The sequence below is a fragment of the Alternaria conjuncta genome, assembly GCF_024043145.1.
Source record: "Alternaria conjuncta strain BMP 0040 chromosome Unknown scaffold_8, whole genome shotgun sequence".
NCBI lineage: Eukaryota > Fungi > Ascomycota > Dothideomycetes > Pleosporales > Pleosporaceae > Alternaria > Alternaria conjuncta.
In genome coordinates this window covers 450907-470893 of record NW_026250097.1, presented here as the reverse complement: position 1 = coordinate 470893, position 19987 = coordinate 450907, and the positions used below count along the sequence as shown (strand labels likewise).

The 19987-nt window shown below is 54.3% G+C and overlaps 5 protein-coding genes across 5 annotated transcripts; 2 read left to right on the top strand and 3 right to left on the bottom strand.

Moving 5' to 3' along the window:
• Positions 1 to 1910: 1910 nt before the first annotated feature.
• On the top strand, positions 1911 to 4683 carry J4E85_005951 (uncharacterized protein; the record flags this gene model as incomplete). The annotated part of the gene is made up of 2 exons (XM_051470192.1): positions 1911 to 2110; positions 2232 to 4683. 2 exons carry the CDS (start codon positions 1911 to 1913, stop codon positions 4681 to 4683), a joined length of 2652 nt encoding a protein of 883 aa, XP_051325680.1.
• Positions 4684 to 5104: 421 nt separating this feature from the next.
• J4E85_005950 (uncharacterized protein) lies at positions 5105 to 8296 on the top strand (the record flags this gene model as incomplete). Its single annotated transcript, XM_051470191.1, has 4 exons — positions 5105 to 5191; positions 5262 to 7741; positions 7792 to 7913; positions 7962 to 8296. The coding sequence occupies 4 exons, from the start codon at positions 5105 to 5107 to the stop codon at positions 8294 to 8296; spliced, it is 3024 nt and encodes a 1007-aa protein (XP_051325679.1).
• Positions 8297 to 10005: 1709 nt separating this feature from the next.
• J4E85_005949 (uncharacterized protein) lies at positions 10006 to 11382 on the bottom strand (the record flags this gene model as incomplete). Its single annotated transcript, XM_051470190.1, has 1 exon — positions 10006 to 11382. The coding sequence occupies one exon, from the start codon at positions 11380 to 11382 to the stop codon at positions 10006 to 10008; it is 1377 nt and encodes a 458-aa protein (XP_051325678.1).
• Positions 11383 to 12558: 1176 nt separating this feature from the next.
• On the bottom strand, positions 12559 to 17340 carry J4E85_005948 (uncharacterized protein; the record flags this gene model as incomplete). Its single annotated transcript, XM_051470189.1, has 2 exons — positions 12559 to 13836; positions 13888 to 17340. 2 exons carry the CDS (start codon positions 17338 to 17340, stop codon positions 12559 to 12561), a joined length of 4731 nt encoding a protein of 1576 aa, XP_051325677.1.
• A 506-nt stretch (positions 17341 to 17846) lies between these two features.
• J4E85_005947 (uncharacterized protein) lies at positions 17847 to 19094 on the bottom strand (the record flags this gene model as incomplete). The annotated part of the gene is made up of 1 exon (XM_051470188.1): positions 17847 to 19094. One exon carries the CDS (start codon positions 19092 to 19094, stop codon positions 17847 to 17849), a length of 1248 nt encoding a protein of 415 aa, XP_051325676.1.
• Between the last annotated feature and the right edge of the window lie 893 nt (positions 19095 to 19987).

Genomic DNA, 19987 nt, shown 5'->3' with positions numbered 1-19987 from the left:
TGTGCCAGCTGATTGCGCGCAACGGACCGAAAACCGAGGCGTGTCACCGTTATTGCAGGCGACCTACTCGCCATATATTGAAGGATCTGGAATTGAGCCTTTTCTTGTTGGGCAGCGAAGACTACAGGGCGGGCAGACGTGGGTAGCGATAGTAGCAACAGGAATGTGTTGCAAAACTGCGTCAAGTCGGAAAGCATATCAAGGGATAGAGGATTGGATCCAGAAAAATCATCGCAGAGTCGGCTTGCTTCGGCAACGAAAAAGGACGCAGTCCATGGCATTGACTCGGGCCAGAGCTCGCGCCCATGGCGAAGTAAACGGGTCGTAATGATCTTGAGCTCCGACCAGCTTATCGATTCTGATTGCGCAATACGACCAACGTGCCTCATGACGATACCAAGAGCAGGTACTCTGATGTGCTTGCGACGTAGGAACAGTAGAAGCAGGAAAAGAGGTGGTATCTCGACCCCTTGTTCGAAGCATTTGACTGCTGCAGTCGATCGCGGTTCTGTGAGACAAGACGCCCATCGTTGAACACTTTCTACCGTGTAGCCTCGATTTTGTAGTATCTCCAGCTCCCGCGGTGTATATTGGAACGTCGACTCATCCGTTGCCATTTCTGTAAGATGTTGGAGATATCGGGCAAGAATCGAGTAAAGGGAGACAGGTTCAGGAAGCAGCTCGGTGCTAACTGAGGGTACAGGCTTCGGCTTGCGTCCTCGCAACGCAGAGCGGGGCGCAGTGTAGGATAAATCAGTCGCAGTGGGCGGCGAAACGAAGTAGAGGTTTCTAGCCGAGCGATCCATTGATTCCAGGACTGTCGCAGGTCTGCTGGGACGCTTGGCCTTCCTCGTGGCGCGGGACCATTGCGGTCGAAATCTACCATCCTCCTCTGCATCCTCGAGCGTGTCTAGGAACGGCGAAGAGGCGTCCGATGGAGCATCTGTACCTAGATCGCTGGAAAAGGCATCTATAGAACTCTCAAAGAAGGCGTTATCATTAGGGGTCGGTGCGGAGTAGTGCCTCGAAAGTCGATGAGGCACCTCATGGTGAGGAGAGGCTATACCGCGGAGGGGTTTGCGCGTCGCGGGGCGATGGGAGAGCAGGGACGCTGAAGGAATCTCGAGATGACATGTCGAAAGGAGTGATATGTCTCGCCATGGAAGATGGGTTATGGGGTTACAAGAATACTTGCAAAACATGTCAGCACAAAGTAAGCCTTGAACATGGCGTGCGGGCCTACCCAGTGCGGTAGGAGGCGCGTCACACGACGGCCGAAGCGGTACGGGCTACCTGGAGCTACCAGGGAGAGTACTAAGGGCATTCATCAGACGCAATAGACGTGGAGCGACGCGTGCGAAAACCAATTGCGGAGAGTTGTCGAGTGCAGTGAGAAAATCGTGGGTAGCTCATGCCCCATCGTCGCTAGCGCAGCATGCTACAGTCGCAAACCACCCGTGGACGACTTGGACATCGTCACCCAAAGGAGCGATAGGCGTGTGGAGAGCGAACACGCTTGAATTAGCAAACAGGAACTCAGGGGTCATTCAAAAGGAAAAGAATCACCATCGTCGTCAGCAGTTGCCAGGCAGTAATTGCTGCGGCACTCTGCGGCGTGGTCTTGGCGCTGCCCTTTGCGCGTTCCATTCATCGCTGCACTTACTTCCACCAAGCCAAGTCAACTTTGGACAGCCGCCAACCGCACGCCCAACCCCTAGGCACCATTTGCGCGTCACCGGAAGCCGTCTTGGACCCCGTCACGCGCCTCTCCAAATTTCAGCATCGCGCCTGCCGGTATCGCGGACAGGGCATGCTGTGAAGGAAGCCGCCGAAGCACGACTCCGGCCGCCCTGAGCGCGTTCCATCCCACGCCATCACTCGCGCATCGCCAACAGCACCCCAAAGTCACCATGGCCGCCGCCAACGGCACCCTCTCCCCGCCGTCGCTCCCCCAGGCGCCCAACTCGCCCGCTGCCGCCAAACGGAAACTCGCCGAGCGTCCTGCCATTGCCGTCAATGGCGCATCCACGCCTGCACCGGGAGAGAGCGCCAGTGCCAGCGCGCGCTCTCTGCAGGCAGTATTGGGAGACATACTGGCAGTTCTTAAGAGGTATGCCGCCTGCGAAGAATCCCCCGCCCCGCGCGTTATCGCCGTCATGCCAGCAGCCCATGCACGGAGTGCGCTGGCTGGGCTCGTCCACACCTCTGAGTCGCATGTTGACACTGAATAGCTACGACACCAAACCCTCCATCTTGTCGCATCCCATCACCTCGTCGATAACGCGATCCGCCTCTGGAGAAGCCGACTCGAAACGCACCAAGCTGACCCCACCCGACGGCCCTGCGACCATCAGTAACCTGATACAAGACGGCTCGTACGACTCTCTGCACGCACTAGAGAAGGATGTCGAGAGCGCTACCACTGAGATTCTGGCGTCTAGCGGCCCAAGTGATTCGTCGGCAGCCCAGGCGTCGCCCCAAGACACAGCGCTGCAGGGCAAAGTGCTCGCCTTCCAGACCGTCCTGAAAAACCTTGTGGCCAGAGAAGGGGCGCGCAAAGCGCCTGGTTCAGCAAAGCAAGTCAACGGCGATGCCGACGCTCCAGCCTCAGGAGAGGAGGGCACTCCGGTGCCGATCAAGGAGGAAGATCAAGACGCAGAGATACCCCAGAGCCGGACTGTTCTCACGCTGTACGGGAGCGCGCCGCCGAAACAGCTATTCTCCAGTCTGCAGCAGCCCCAGAAAATCCCCCCCGCCCATGGAATATCCACGCTCGACACCGCCGTCAAGGTGACTCTACCCTTGCGCGAGACGAACCTCCCCAACCTCATCTCGACGACAGAGGTATACCCCATCCCAGAATCAGATAGCAAAAAGAAGGTTGCGACTATTGGGGAGGTCTTCCGTGCACCTGCCCACTTGCCACAGATCAGTCCCCCCAAGTCTGCCCGACCGACAACGAGCAAAGGCAACAGCACCATCACCTTTGCGCACCAGGAAGCGCCCAAGCCTCGTCGCAAGGGCTCCCAGTCGCACGCGCATCAGAGCTTGTCTTCTGGCTTTTGGCTTGGGTATGCTGGCGTAGATATGCCGAAAGATCAGACCTCGCCAACAGCGAAGCAAAAGAGCAGACAGCGGGCGTTGAGCATGGGCGAAGCGCAGCAACCACCGTCCGAGGCAATTCTTGTTGCAGTCCAACAAGCCAAGGAAGATGCCTTGTTTCGCAGTGCTTACTCTAGCTTTGCGCCAACTCGGGATGACAGCTCCGCTATTATTCCAGAGGAGACTAAGAACATGGTCTGGTGGCAGAAGGTTGGTGAGAAGCGCTTCAACGAAATGTTCCCGATCGATCCGGCTCTACTCGACCCTGAGCAGGCTAAGCAAGCACTCACCAATGGGACCACCGATGAGGATGAACTATTCAAAGAGGCGGTAGAGAACTTCACCCCGGTTCAAGGAGACGTGTTACCTGGGATGGAGGAAAAGACCGAGGAGGAGAAGGATACAGATGAGGTGCTCAAGGAGATATCAGAACTTCTCGAGACATTGGCCTCGTACCAAAGGATACGGAATCTCTCCCTTACAACTAACCCACGCACTCCTGTTGTACAAAATGCTTCACTCGCAACCCTAGCCGGCAGCCCGTCTACACCCTCGTCGGAAGAGTTCGACGTCTATCAGATACTAAAGTCACAGCTCACATTGTTGATCTCGCAGCTTCCGCCGTATGCAGTCGCCAAACTCAATGGGGACCAAATGGACGAATTGAACATCAGTCGAACTATCCTATTCGACACCAAAGAGTACAAGGGCGTCTTGGAGGAGGATCAGCTCTCGAAACTTGCAAAGACACCCGGAATGGCTGCTGCAACGCCGGCTACCCTGGCGCGAACGAGTTCTGGAACCAACGCGCACTATCCCGCAGCTGGGCACCAGTACAGCCGTCCAGCGCCGTCAGTGCCTCAGTCCGGCGCTCGTCCAGTGTACTCGCAACCACAATCCCTCCACCGATCATCGTCGATGCACCTCCAACGCTCGCCTTCGGGTGCTGCGCAGACATTCCAACCAGGTGGCGCGTCTTATGCCACCAACTCTCGGCCGGGGTACTCTGCAACCCCGTCCTACAACCAACAAACGCCGCGACCAAGCTATGGAACCACTCCTTCTGGTCAATACTTCCCGCAACGCTCGGCACAGCCAAGCAGCTACACGGGTGCTCCTGGCTCACAGTACTATAATTCTACACCCGCACAGGGCCAGAACCGTTATGCATCACAGCAGAACCAAAGCAGCTTCTACCCTCGCTCACAAAATGCGGCACCTATGTACAACGGCGCACAAGCACCGCCGCCACGGAATGTGTCACCCATCAAGGGCGCGCCCACACCATCGGCTTATGGTACACGACCAGCATATGGTACGCCCGTGTCTGGAGGGCAGATGCGCAGCACATACTACGGTCCTTCCCAATACGCAACTCCTCAGGCGCCTGGTGCCGCTGCTCCCTACAATGGCGCAGGCAGCAATCCTCAGCAGATGATGCTTGAAAGACAGCAAGCGCAGCAAGCACAAGCCCGGCTTGCGGCACAAAATAGTTTCAGTAGTAGTAGGCAGGGATCAGGGACGCCGCAACCTCCCAACGGCTCCATGTATGGCGCTAATGGGGCCTCCATGTCGACCTAGAGTGTTTTGATGAGCGGACATGGATTTGCATGGTGTTCTGGATACCATAGATCAGCTTCTGGCGTTTCGGGCAGTAGCAACGAGCGGGAGGATTATCATTTCTGGACATGTTCTTGTTTAGCAGAAGCACTGTTGTCTTTGTAGACGACACATGTCACGTAGTTAATAGGGCCAGCGTGTCATAGTTGAGCGGGCTCTCTTTTCGAGCAAGTAACAGATTCATTAAAAAGGAGACCTGTCGAGCATTATCCATGACTGCTAGCTGTGGCTGTGACGTGGCGTGGACCCTGCATTGCGCTTAGAGTTGCCGAAATGACGTCGCGCAACGCGTTCCTTCCGGCGAGGCAGCTGGGCAGACGGTCGCTGATGGCAGTCCTCATCGCTGCCTCTGCGGACAAAACCATGAGACCCACACACCACCATGGCTCACCTCTTGCGTGGAAAGCAGGCCGGTGTCAGCAACGACCTCTCCCTGGGCCTGGGCCCTGATTCATTCGTGCTCGACCATGTACGCGCCCGCTGTCTTCTCGCCCCGCCGTTCCCCCAGCCCTCTACGCGCAAGCTAACAGCACGTGAAGATCCGCAACTACGGCATCAACTCCAAAGTCACCCAGGTCGCATACGACCCCGTCCAATCCCTCCTCGCCGTCGGCACGAGCGACAGCAAGTATGGTCCCGGCCAGATCTACATATTCGGACAGAAGAGGGTCGAAGTGGTGCTGTCGCTGCCCACGCGCAACGCCTCGATCAAGATCCTGCAGTTTTGCGCCGAGAAGCTGCTGTGCGTAGACTCAAAGAACGACTTGTCCGTCTTTTCGCTCGAGACGAAGAAGCTGCTCAACGCCCACTCCCCTCCCGCCCGCATTACGGCGCTGCACTGCGACCCTACCATCGATTACGCGCTGCTCGGTACACAGCACGGTGAGGTGTACGCCTATGATCTGGCTAGGGAGGCACTTACGCCCTTCAAGATTCCCAACTTGTGGAGGGAGAAATTCCCTCGCTCGCGCCTGACCTCCGTTGTTACGCTCTCACTCCACCCTCGAGATATCGGCTCCCTCCTGATTGGGTACAACTCCGGCGCAGTCATCTACTCGTTCAAGCAAAACAAAGCCCTGCATTTCTTCAACTATGTGGTCCCCAAGGGAGCCCCTGGAGGTGACTCGGATCCAGTCTCCGTCTCCAAGGATCGCGAACCTCCGCTTACCCAGGCTGTCTGGCACCCAACCGGCACTTTTGTTCTGACTGGACACGAAGACAGCAGTATCGTTATATGGGATTCCAAGGATGGCCGCATCGTACAAGCGAGAACCTTGACCGATACAAACGTAGACAAGCCCGGTCCAGGCAGCTTCAGCCCAGGTGCCGTTGAAGGATCGTTTGCACTCAAGTCCCCCATCTTCAAGATTGCGTGGTGTGCGAATCAGGACCCTGACGATACCGCTATCCTCATCGCTGGTGGACAGCCATCCAACATCTCCGCCAAAAGTCTGACGCTTTTCGAGCTGGGTAGAACACCGGTTTACGCGACCGCATCCTGGCAAGTACTATCCGATCACTTCGAGAATCCCAAGAGGCAAAGGATACTTCCATGCCCGCCTGGGACCGAGGTGGTGGACTTGTTCCTCATTCCAAGGACGTCCCCTCATTACGCTGGCTGCCACGACCCCATTGCCATTCTCGCCTTACTTGCATCTGGGGAGTTGATCACTCTCTCTTTTCCAAGCGGAATGCCCATCACGCCAACTAATCAACTGCACCTCTCCATGACGCTTGTTCATCCGTATATCAATTATGCAAATCTCGCGCCTGTAGAGCGTACACGGTGGCTTGGCATGACCGAGAAGCGCCAACACGGTCCGCAATTCCTCATCGGTGGTGCCGAGGCTGTTCATCCCCTCAAGCGGTTTGAGAACCGAAACATCGTGCAGACTGCTCATGCAGATGGCACGATCAGACTATGGGACGCAGGACATGCCGATGAGATTGAGAACCCTGCATTGCTACAGGTAGACGTAGCTCGAGCAGTCGGCCGCCCAGAGCATATACACGTCACACAAACTTCGTTCGCAGGCGCAGCATCTGAACTATCCGTAGGGCTGAAGAGTGGTGAAGTAGTAGTGTTCAGATGGGGTGTAAACAGGCATGCTGGACAGGAGTACCCACCCGGTGACAACAAACCGCAAGCGCTTACCAATATCTCGGAAAGAAGTGAAGCGGCTCTCAAAGAGGGACTGCTGCCTTTCACTTTGCTTGACGAGGGCAATGGACCAGTCACCGCCTTGAAACATTCTGATGTTGGCTTTGTTGCTGCGGGCTTTGAGGGTGGCAGTCTGGCCATCATTGATTTGCGAGGGCCCGCTGTTATCTACAGAGCGTCGATACAGGAATTTGTCAAGCCGGACAAACGCGCCAGCTTCCGACGGAGTTCAACGCAGGCAGCACCCAAAGCGGAGTGGCCCACTTGCCTCGAGTTCAGTGTTATGACACTCGAAGATGACGACTATTCCAGCATTCTACTTCACGTCGGTACTAATCTTGGCCACCTGGCAACCTTCAAGCTACTGCCAGAATCAAGTGGCCAGTACTCAGTAAAACCTGCGGGTGTGTGCTCGCTTGACGACAAGGTTATCAGCATCAGCCCCATGCACGCCGAAACTGGTCGCCCAGCATATGCTTCGCAGTCTGCCGTTGCTGGACTTCGGACTGGCTCGAAGATTAGCGGCGTCCTTTTAGCCACAACAGCCTCAGGCGCGAGGTTATTCCGTCCCGCCACGAGTAAAGGAGCGCACAAAACCTTTGATCAGTTCTTGTGCGATGCTGCGACTGTAGTGAGGTACGAAGACAAGGGCTACGCAATGCTTGGGTTGTATGGAGATGGATATGCGAGAGCGCATTCGCTACCTGCATTGAAGGAGATCGGGTCTGTCAACCTCAGTGATTTCTTAGACATCAGGCGCTTCTCTGAGGCAGTCATTACAAGTACTGGCGACATCTTTGGCTGGAAAGGGCCTGCGGAAATGGCTCTTGTCAACGTCTTTGGAACGGGACTGCAATAGTAAGTCGACTCATCTCCCCAGCCATGACATATGTACTGACCAAATCTAGTGAACGTGCGAAGGATGTCTTGCTTAACCCAGAACTTTTGATTCCGCCCCGACCCACTATCAGCAATATTCAATGGATCTCTGGCACCCAATATGTAACACCAGCCGACATGGATCTTCTCAGTAAGCTATTCTTACTTCTATTCCCAACCAATCACTGACTTCTCTTAGTTGGTGGTCCTGATAGGCCCTTATCAAATCGTCAAATGGCGCAGCAGCGAGCAGAGGCAGAGCAGGAACGACGCCGCGCCAATCCGACCGCAGCCAGCTCTTCTGCCGCTGGATATCAGTCCTATCCTACCCAAGTATCCCCGACTCAAGAAGGATGGGGTGCTTGGGCGAGTCGCCAGCTCAACGAGCGTACGGAGAAGCTCAACATTGTTGGGGATAGTATGGACAATCTTTCGCAAAACAGTGCAGGTTGGGCAAATGACGTCAACAAGTTTGTCGGAAAGCAGAAGAGAGGGCTAGTCATGGGTGCTATGAAGAGCAAATTCGGATTTTGAGTCGGAAACATCCCATGGAAACATGATACAGGATGGTACAAGGCTATATAGCTACAATGAAGATTTCGAATACGAGCTGGGCGTTCTATGGAGCGATTCCGGACTCCTAGACTTTTCATGTTAACTGCAGGGAGAAGTCGCGGCCTACTTCTAGTGCTTGTAATGCAAGATTTGATTGTGATACCATGAATCTTAAATGACCACGTCCGTTGCATCCAAAACCGGTATCCATCTCGCCAGTTCCTGCCCTTCGTCAGCGGCCCCGGCTAGCGCAAGGCAACTTCCTCAACCGTGCGCTACCCTGCTGCACATTGACACACCACCACTTCCTATAATCACATCGAAACGAGAAAGCAAACCTTCTTCACAACAATGAGTTTTTGCAGTGGCATCCGGCAATGGCTCCCAAGCATACATTGGCTGCTAGGCCCACCCGAACCAACTCGCCCTTTCACACCAACCTACGCCGACGTGTGTCGCGCCCGCGCCGTGCTCAAGACCCTCAAACTACCCACCGAGCTGGTCCTCAGCATACTAGAGCACGCGCAATACTGGCCCGTCGAACGGATTTCCCGGTCAGGCGGAACCGTCCTCGCCCGCGCCGGAATGAATAACCCGTCGGCAGCAACTCTCTGTCTCGAAGCCAACCCCTACTCCACGCCCATTGTGAAAGAAGCCAGCCTAGGCGGCGAAACAGCAAAGATCAAGCGCATCGATTTTGACATCACGAGTAGAGACCAAGGCTGGACGAGCGAAAATACGCAGGGTACTTTTTCCACCTCTTCATGGCTTGAGGTGTCCATCTTGCGCGATGCATCGAACATCAATAGTCTGCTTCCTACTCCGCGGTTGGTGAATACTTGGATTAGCAGTCCGATGGATTATCATACTAATATGGTGGGGCGCGGTTGGTCGCTTGTCAAGAGGCCCGAGAGTGCGCTGCAAGGCCCGCAGGGTGGTGAGGGGCATTCTGCTTGGTACCTACAGGGTAATCGTGTTATGGCTGGTACTCAGGACTATCATGTTTCCTGGGACGAAGGTGGTTTGTGTGAGGTTGATGAGGGTAACGAGGGTGCGGGGAGTGGAGAAGGCTTCTTGGATGCGTTGGAGCCGGGTGATCGTGTGTTGGTTTGGGCGAGGGCCAAGGTATGTTTGAGATGCGAGATTCGGAGGCTTCGTTGCCATGCTAACATATTTTGACAGTATCCAGGGTGGCAATGCATTGTTGACGGTGTCAGCGTTAATGTTCACTACGGCTTCTAAGGCTCAGACTGTTAGGAACCTCCTCTACCTAATCTGGGTTTACGTCATTCTACTTGTACGAGGAGTTAGCCAATGGTCGTTTTGTTCACGTTATAGCTGTTTCATGCTTAAGTTGTAGGACCGGCTCTATTTCAGGATAATGATCGCATTCATGTGAGTCTCTGGTTTCATCCACGCCGCCTCGCTGCCCGCGCAGAACTACTCCCAAAGACACGATCCGATGAGAATAACTCTACGCAAACCAGCCGACCCATGTGCATCTAAGCAGTTGACTTTTCCTATCCCAGAAAAGGCGCTCATCGCTGCGCAGCACAAACTCAATGTCCGTAATACCCAGACCCTAGCTTCCGACCCGTCGTCAGAACGATATATCGAAGAAGAAACGCTCCTTCATCGCACACGCTCCAGCTTCGGCGGCCATGCTATCCATAGGCTGGTGAGCCGTCTTATTTGGTATCATCCTCATCCTTCTTGGCAACTTCCTTCTTCTCTTTGCCCTTCTTGGCATCGTTGTCCATCACGATCTTCATCTGCCTGAGATACACGCCGAACTCTCCAAAGCTAGTCAGATCCATGCCCTTGGTAGTGTTGGTGAGTTTCTCAGCGGCAGACTTGAGACGGCTGTTGCGCTCGTTGAGGTTGAGGTAATTCTTCCTGAGGTTCTCCGCTTTCTGCTGGTCGGTGAGTTCTCCGGGCGTGTTGACTGAGGACGGGGCTGGAGAAGGGAGATAGACGGCTTGAGAGGCTTGGGAGGACTCCGGGGTGAAGATCGAGGGGTATGCCGGCGCCTGGGGTACCTGCGAAGACGTGAACGTGAACTTGCGCGCGGCGGAGGCTCGGAGGCTCTCGTTCTCTGCTTGAAGGCGTTCGTTTTCTTCGACCAGGTAGTTGTTAGCGGAACCTAAGTTTGACTGGGTGTTCATGACGTCTTCGAGTATGCGCTCATGCTCGGCCTTCTCATCTTTTCTCAGTTGTTTCTCGCTCTGAAGCTCTCCGATTAGCTGGTCCTTCCTTGCGGTGACGTTGTCGATTTTGACGCCCAGCCTGTCCATGACCAGGTTCGCCTTTCGCAGGTTCTCTCGTTCGGTCTCGAGATCGCGGTGAAGGGCTTGGAGTTGTTGATCAGTCGCACTGTTGGAGTGGAATTGGGCCAAACCACGATCGCTCTGTGCCTTCTCGTGGAGTATCTTCTGTCTGGCGAGTTCGGCCTTGACGGCGTCGACTTCAGGACGCGACTGTTCTTGCTCGTTAGCATGCTTTTCCTCCGATTCCGCCATGTCGTCTTGAGGATCGTGCCGTAGACGTGGAGGTGCACTGTAGAGGTTGGCTGGGCTTGTAGGAGGAGAGATGCCGCCGAAGTCCCATCTAGGAAGCTGGTCGAAAATGGAAAGTCTTGGCCTTGATTCGAGGTGAATGGCTTCTGGAGTCACCACGGAATCAGAGATACTGGGCTTGGCGTCCTCGTCAATGTCGACTTTCGATCCATGCAATTCCGCGGTCACTTCCTCTTTATGGGTAATTTTTCGTTGTCGCACATGCTGGTATCCGTCGTCTTCACTGTCAGATAGAGTGATGAGGTCGACTTCCTTGTTAGCCGTTGTCGACCACATAGTTGACATGTTGTTGCCCATGCTGCCCTTGTCGTCCAGCTTTCTCTTGCTGTTTGCCTCGGTCTTCTGACGTTTCGCTGCTCGCGGAGTCACACGCGCGGGTGTATTGCGCTTCTTTGACTTCTCTAGGGTAGCCTTCCCAGTGTTCTTAGTTTGTGTTTGCTTAGTCGGCTGTGCTCGTTTTCCACTCACTGTAGGTTTCTTCGGTACCATGGTGGGCTTCAAGTGGCCAGGATGTGCTTCTTTGAGATGATGCACATGAGTCCTGGAGGGTATCGGTGAGTTGTAATGAGAACGAGCTTCACTCTGTCGCGCAGTTGATCTGGTCTTTTCTGTGTCGACTGTCTGTGCTGTCCGAGGTATCGTGGAGTTAGGCGGTTTATGCTGGTATACCTTTTGGCGATCGAATAGTAAACTAGCAAACAGACCAGATACAGGCAGGGCTTGTGAGGGTGTTGGCGTCGTTGCTTTTGATGTTGGAGCCCCAACGGAAGGATTAGGTGAAGCTGCGGACTTGCGACTACTTCGGCTTTGGCTTATAGATAAGCGCTCGCGAGCGGTCTGGGAATCGCAAGTAAGATTAGTGTTGGATTCCATATTTCAATATTGAGAAAATGTTTATCCGTATCGTATCTCATGTATCGTACGCAACAACGGTATAGGTGAGAGAGCAGCTTGAGCAGTAGAGAACGTACGTGGAGTAGTTGAAGTGTTGCTAATGCAAACTTCGATGGATGCTGCCTTGCACTATGCCTCAACAAATAGGTGGCAGAGGGGTGAGAGAGTTGTCGGAGGTGGATATGCTGTTTGCCGGCGTCTGTCACATGTCCCAGCGATGCTTCGCGACGTCAGAGGAGATTGGAGGAACTTGAACTGGAGAGGGACGAAAGCTGTCTTTTAAAGACCCGAGAGGGTTGACAGTTTCCTTACAAGGTATCGGGTAGCGGGTAAAGGTGACCTTCCGGCAAGCCGCGTTGAATAAGGTGTTCGATCAATTTAACTCACCTAAGCCCAGATTGATCTGCTCCCACACATGACATTGAATGGCTGCTTTACATGGGCATCCCTTTGCCATTGAGGTGCTGTCCATAAAATGTTAGTCGTGATTGACACACTCAAATACGTGGAGAAACACCATGTACTACGGGTTGTAAGGAAACACCTTCAATTACAAACATGCTATACGCCCACTCCTCTAATATATGGTATGCAACGACTACTCCGTGAAGTGTACCCATAATGCCTACATGCGCCGACCAAGCAACCTCGTCACTCGTTATATCGTAAGAAAAGATAAGCGGAAAGTCGAACGCAAATCGCTAAAGCATCTATCAAGAAGGGAAGAAAAGGTTGGTACAAGAAGGGAAAAGTCGCCGCATAGGAAATGCACTAATACATCTCCTCTTCTCTCTCTTTGCCACTGCCATTAGTGTGTCTCACGCTGCCAACCACACTGGCACGTCCACTTCCACCGATGCGGCTGCCACTCGCAGACGCAGTCCTTTGGACATCATCTGGGCCATCTTCGTCTCGACGGTCCCTCTCCTTCTCAAGCGCAGCCCTGAGGTCCGCATTCTCTTCTACCTTCTGCTCTAATCTCTTACGGGCACCACTTCGGTCAAGGAGTCGGGCTTCACGCTCGGCTTTCAAACGCCGTTCGAGTTCCTTAAGTCGATGTATCCACTTCTGTTCACTTGGCTGAAGCGGTCCAGCGGCGGGATAGGGATGGCCTGGCGTCGGCGTCGACGAATTCGAAGTCGAAAAATGCTCCACGACAGAAGCGGAGTGAGCACGCAATAGTGTTTGCGCCATACTGGCACGTTTGGAGGAGGTCGGCGAGGCAGCACGTGATGGTGAGCGGCTGACAATAACATCGTTACCGGATTGCGTCGTGGCGGTAATGGCGCGGAGGGTCTGGACCTCGGATCGTAAGGTCTTGTTCTCAGTACGCAGTTTATTGACTTCCGCGGTGTTGAGGTCGACGATACCGCCACGGACAGTGCTAGGTCTTCCGATCGATTGCCGTTGGGCCATTACAAGCTTCTCGAGCTGGTCAAGTCGCTTGGCGCGAGAGTCTAGGCTATGCTCGAGAGTTTGGTAGTCGCGGATCAGATTGTTTTCTATGTTGCGAATTCTTTGCTTGAAGGCACCAATGACACCCTCCACGGTCCTCACCGCAAGAATGATGTTCTTGTGGAAGCCCGGGACGTTCCTAGAAATGAGCTCCATGGAAGTCAGTTCTCCGTTGATGAGAGCGTTATTGCGGGACCATTCTGCGCCGCAAAGAGTGGACAGTCGATTCCACAGAGCGTAGAGCAAGTTGTTTCGTTCTAGCAGCTGCTCCTTGTACTGTTTCTCCAGGCTGTGGAGTCTCTGCCGATCCTGACTACGAAGGGTTTCAAGTTCCAGAACCCTCGATTCGTGTTGCTGGATCGCCCTGGTAGTGGATTGATGACCACGCTTGGCGTTCTCGAATGCTGTTTGGTCTTGTCGACGGCCTTGACGTTCGCGCTCGAGCAGCTCTGAAAGACGGCGGCTCTCCATGCCAGTGCTCTCCAAGAGAGCATCGCGGTTTCGCAGCAAACGGTCTTTCTCCGCAAGATCGGTTTTGACGACGTCAAGCTCTTGCATAGTCGCTTGGAGATCTCGTTGAAGCTTTGCGATATCCTGAACGATCAGTTAGTATGTCTTGAGACGATCAGGAGTACCCTCACTTACCTTGAAGAGGCTCGACCTCGTGCCGTTGAGGTTGCCCAGTGACTCACGAAGCATTTGCTCCAACTCGTCATGCCGTTGCTTCCAAGTGGATGCCTCAACTTCCTTGCTTGAGAGATTCTTTCGTAGCTTCCTGCTCTCTTCCTTAAGCTTCGACAACTGACCATTGAGTTCGGTGATGATCTTCTCCACCTCTTGTTTCTCTTGGGTTTCCAAGGCATCGCGTTGCTGCCTCTCCTCGGCCATGCGCTCCTCAAGATCCCGAGATCGCTCTCTAGCCTCTTGTAATGTGACTTGAGTATGGTTCAGCGCCGATTCCAGCTCGCCAATCTTGATCTTGTCGCCCTCTTGCTCTTCTCTCAGGAAATCGATCTCACCCTGACAAGACTCAAGCTGGACATCAAGTCGTTCGTTCTTCGACCTCTCCTCACTAAGGAGCTTGTCTTGCCTGTTCAGTTCTTCGTTGGCGTCGCCAAGCTCTGATTCAAGGTTCTGGATCTTGCGAAGGCTTGCATCCCGATCGTCTTCGAGCTGCAAAAGACTCTCACTGACATTCTTCATTTCTTGTTGTAGAGCATGGAAGTCTTCAGTGGTGTTTTCCAGATCGTTGTAAAGACGGTCACGTTCCGCTTGCTTTTGCTCGAGGTCAATCTCCAACCTTTGCACCGTATCCAGGGCTTCTTGTCTGAGCTCTTCAGTTTCTTGCTCTTTGTCTTGTAGCAGCTCCAGAGCCTCGTCGCGCTCGCTTGCTAGTGCCTGTAGGTCTTCTGTCTGTGCTTCTATCTCCCTCTCCAGCTCCTTGACCTTGTTCTCGGTGGTCTCAAGCATATCGAGATGACCATTAAGCTGGTCATCAAGCTCCTTGTATGAAAGCTTCAGCTGCGATAGCTCGTCTCGCAATGCAGCATTCTTGCTTTCGAAGTCTTCTCGATCGGGATCGCTTTGCTGGGTCAAACGTGTTCCGCCGCTTGCTCTCGAAACAGATCTCATGTGGTTGCGGGAGATGGATCGTTCCAGAATGCTATCACCGGCTGTCGATCCAGCATCTCCTCTGCGAATTGTAAGTTTCAAGCCTTCGTTCTCTTCCCTCAGTCGAAGATTCTCTCGATTCCTTGAAGTGAGCATGGAAGCTTGTGCGTGGAGATCTCGTTGCAGCTTCTCGTTGTCGCTTTGCAGATGTTCCACTAAAGTACTACTTGTGCCGCCGAGCGAGACTGGCGCAGTATTCTCATTCCCATCAGATCCAGAGTTCGACCGGGCCGCAAAGGATTGGTGCATGCGCCGTGAGTTGTTAAAGACCTTGTTCATGTGATGGTTCGTTGTCGAGTGCTGCATCTGTTGCATCTGCTGGTTTTGATCTTTCAGACGCTCAAGCTCCTCTCGAAGCCTCTCGGTCTCGGTCTCTGCTTGCTGACAGCGGGTTTCCACCTGCTCGCGCCTCGCACGCTCCTCTTCGAAGTCTTCTTTCCACATGTTGATAGCCTCGTCAACACCAGCAGAGTCTTCACCAGAGCTCTTCTCTCGCATGGTCTTGATGTAATCAGCCATGCGTCGATTATCAGCTTCCTTCTGAAGAGCCTCCTGTTGCCACTGGTCCACTGTAATCTCCGTAGACTCTAGGCGCTCCCGCAAGAACTCGATCTCTTCCTCCAGTTCGGCTTGCCTGGATGACTGGACACTTCGTCCGTCTTCTGAGCCACTGCCAACATCTCTAGCGGTAGCGTGTCCCTCTTCCTGAGCCTTGAGCCTTCGCTCCAGATCACGAATCTTCTTGCGCATCGACTGGCTTTCCTTCTTCTCCGTCGCGAGATCAGTTTGCAGTTGGACGTTCTTCGAGATCATCTCCTTGACTCCCTCATCAGACCGGTTCTGCAGCGCTTGGTCGAGGAAATGGATCTTGAGCTTAAGATCAAAGTTCTCTTTGCTGAGCTTGTCGATTTTGCTGTTCTGCTCCTTTAGTGTGAGATTGTGTTTACTGCGAGTGAAGGGAGTAGCCATGTGTCGTTTGTCTGGCGATCGCGAGTGCTTAGCCCGGAAGTCGCGCGCAATAGAGTCTGGTACTTGTATGTCCTGGATATGTCTCGCAATAACGGTGTCGGTAGGGGCGGGCTGCACACTGGGAGCGCGTGGTGTTTCTGGTGGAGTCGCACTGTTAGGCACCTCCTCGTCCAGACGACCTAGACTATTGTCCGGCTGAAGAAAAGCGGACAGTGAGTTCGTGCTAATACTCCGTCCCTTCTCCCAGGGGTTGGTATCGCTGTATCCTGACATAGACGAGGCGATGCTACCCAAGCTTGGCAGTCTTGACAGCCCTAGGCTCATCCCCCGTGGTCCGCTCGAACGAGGAATAGCACCACCAGTCTGCAAAGCATAGTCTGCGCCGAGACTTGCACTGCTTCCGCCATCTCCAGACGCGTCGGAACGGTTGGTGAAGGACGATACGGATGACCGCTGGCTCGAACCGCGGTGCTGTAGGTAGCTGGGCCGCTTGCTGATCTTCTGCGCGCTCGCGGGAACCAGTGGTGGAGGCATGGCTGAACTATCCACGCTAGAGTCGTTCTCGTTCGTAAGAGAAGAACCTTCTTCAATCTGTGAGAAATCGGGAGCTTTCACTGTCGAGGCACTGGATGTCGGCCGTCGCACGTCCACCTCTTTTAGCTGGGCAGCTGCTGCAGGTTGGTTCGCTTGATGCGCGCCTTCTCCTCCAGCTGCTTGTTCTGTAGACCTGCCTGCCGAGGCGCGTGATTGGCTTCGATGCGCGGCTTCTGCAGCGGGTGAGGAAGGTGCGACCTCTGATGTTGCGGTGCTCGCATCCATTGAGTCATCTTCTCCGAAGTCCAGACGTCTGGCGGCAGGCGTCTTGTAAGCGTCGGCAGGCGTCGGAGCCTCGGAAAAGGAGGAGGAGTTGCTGTGGTGGCTGTTCCTGGCTTGCGACTTGGTTGGTGTGTTCCCACTACGCACTTCGAGCTTCTTTGGCTTCTTCTTTGGCTTTGTCAGCTCCTCCAGATTGTCCATGACTCTTTGCATATCCGCATCGTCGTCCATGGGTCGAGCCGATTGCTGGGAATTTCCTGGCGAGCCCCCGAACAGGTAGGTATCGTCTACGCCGGACTGCCCTTGGGGTGCTTCGACGTGGACAGGCGCCTCGGGAATAAAGCTCGATTCAATGTCCATCAATTGGCGCTGCATTTCGCGATCCTCGAAGACGCTTTCGCCATGGTGCGCGTCTTCTTCCTCGATGACATGGTGTATGATGCTGTCGTCTTCTTCGGTCGGTAGCGGCGGCAGGTCCGAGTCGGGCTGGTCGAAAGCCCTGACGTCGTCGGCGTCTGATATATCGTGCGCCATGTGGTTTTCGTGTGCGGGTGCCAGCGTGGGGGTGGAGGGTGTGGAGTCGGCTTCGTCTGTTTGCGAGGCCTCAGCACTCCGGGCAGGAGCGTTGTCTGCGGTAGCCATGGGGGTGGGTGCGCGCGCAATAAGCGTGGAAGTCGCGTGCAATGGTGTTTTTCCGAGGCCTGCTCACCAGCATAGTGCGACGGCCGAGGCTGCAGTGTCGTGAAAGTTGACGACAATTGCGGTGATTCCCTGCCCTCGCCTGAGTGACAACAGAGCGCGCGTTGTTTGCGCTAGTACGATTTCGTCAGCTTGGGCTACCGTGCGGCCGGTCCCTGCCCAGGTTCTTAGGGCCAACCGGATCCCCTGCCGGGCTGAAGTGACGATACCTTTACAACTTCACACGTCGAATGCATGTGATAGACACATAAAGCATCAAAACTCGAGTGACACTACTAACACAGTGTAGGAGAAAACTCAGAGTGCTGTCTCATCCGAGGCTAAGGGATAAAGAGGCTCAAGAACACACGACACCGCGAAGGACAATTATCATCCATGATCATTCAGGCCTAAATTAACATTGCTAATTTCATATATACTAGAATCGAACTTCATATACGACACTCCCGCTAAGCAAGATCCAAAGTGATAGAGTTGGGATCGGGCTTACTTCCCTTCTTCGACACACCACCCTGCGCAAACGCCACCATCTCCGCCGCATCATCAGCAGCAAAGAAGGCGGCAGTAGCAAACGGCGCACCAAACAGGCAATCACCAGTGGAGAACGCAAGCGAGCAGATACCTGTAGATGGGTTGACACCCGAGCGAGCATAAGTGCGCAGCGGAATCTTGACGGTGACCTTCTTGCCCTCGACACCAGTGAACTCTAGATCAATAGTAGTGTCCTTGGGGATAGATTCGCATGTACCGTTCCAGCCAATGACACCATACTCGTCCACAACGAGACCAGCGGCAGCAGCGAACTGGTCATTTTGACTGTAGCTGACGGGTAGGTAATCGAGTGTGGTGCCGGAGTCGACGAGGCAGGTGGGAGAGATGACGTCCGAGTTATTGAACGCTGTTCCATTGACTGAGACGACAGGCGGGTTGACGTAGTAGCCAAGTGTCACACCACCGAACGGAGCCTCAACCATAGGGACTTTGACGAGGTCGCCCGTGTATTTGGAGTGGTCGACGCCGCCGAAGACGACGTGGCCGGTGAACGTATCTTCGATTCCTTCAGGCGCCTCGTCGAACCACAGACTCTGTACGGGCGCGGAGATGGCGCCAGCCTCGAGTAGGTTTTGGCGCACGTGCGGGCCCGTCGTGTTCCAGGTCGGTTTGCGGTAGTATGGGGAGATACCCAAGATGCCGTCGTCAAACGAAGACGTCGGAGTACACTTTCCGCTGCTGTCGCCGAGGCGCGATGTCATGTAGCTTGAAATCGCGACTTCCGTGTCCACGGTCGACGAAAGCCCCGCATCGGAAACGAATTGGAAGGTATCGTTCACCGCCACATCTCCAGTGATGAACTTGCTGTTTCCTCCATACGAGTAGGAGGATCGGAAGGGCACTGGTTTAGATGCCGACGGGCTGTTTGGGTAGTCGTAAAAAGGCTGCACCGTCTCGTTGCAAGGGCCTGCACAACCGAGACGAGTGCATCCCCAGTTCCTGATGCTGTCGGGGCCAAAAACCCAGAAGTTCTCGGAACCTTGGTCGACGACGATTTCGATGGTGTGGTTGGTCGAGGGATCGACGAGCTCCGTTGAGATCTTCTGGGCGCCGCCGTGCGCGAAGTTCAGTGGTATGTTGACCGTAGGCACAGCACCCAGGACACTGCTGGCGAGCGCGGAGACTGTGAGGGCGTATCGAACCATTTTGACGAGCAGAGAGAAGAAGAGCGTCGGTGAGGTCGGTGACGATTGATCTGACTTTAGAGATAGCGAAGAGGTCTTAAGTCAAGCTTGATGCCAGACTAATTTGGCCGTATCCGTCGCTTCATGCCGACTGATCCCGCCAAATACGACGGCTAGCCGCAAAAAAATCTTATCGCTTCATGCCTTCGAATGTCCCATACAGGGAGCGGAGTGGATTGCCTTGCGGTGAGATCCAGGAAAGGGGCGCACCGACAGTTTTCGGTCCGCGCTGCTTGCTGTCAGCGATTCGCATGACTTGGATACGATGCTACAAGGGCCATCCTGCCCTCTTGTCCAAGCGCGGAAGCACAAAGAAGGTCGTGAACGACAGTAAAGCTGGTGCAAGAGTGCTAATATTGGAACATGCGCGATGTTACCTAGGTAGTTTACTCGTCCAGTGGAGTCGCGGCAGCTACCCCGGCGTGCAGGTACGGGAATTTGCTAGTGTCAAACAGCGACCCACATTCGCGTTCGCTCTACCTAGGTACGAAGTACGCTACACCTGGGCAGGTACACAGCCAACCTTTCTCTAACCTTCTACATTGTTTTCTTCGCTCCTTGGACCTCGTCGGTATACATTCTATCGTGTTTGCAGATCTAGCTGTCTAAAAATACGACCAGAGCTAGGCAAATACCTCTACATCCCATCTGGCACCCGCAATACCAGCGAGACTGACCGGGTGCTCGCAACCTCGAAATACGAGTATTATCCGCACCCATGTCGCAGCAATATCGCCCGCTCTTGGTCATTCGCGATGCTTGTTGTCAATGCTTAACGTTATCCCTGCTGGGGTCGTAGAAAATTGCGATACGTCACACTAGGAAGGTCCTCAGATAGCACCGTAATGGAGGTG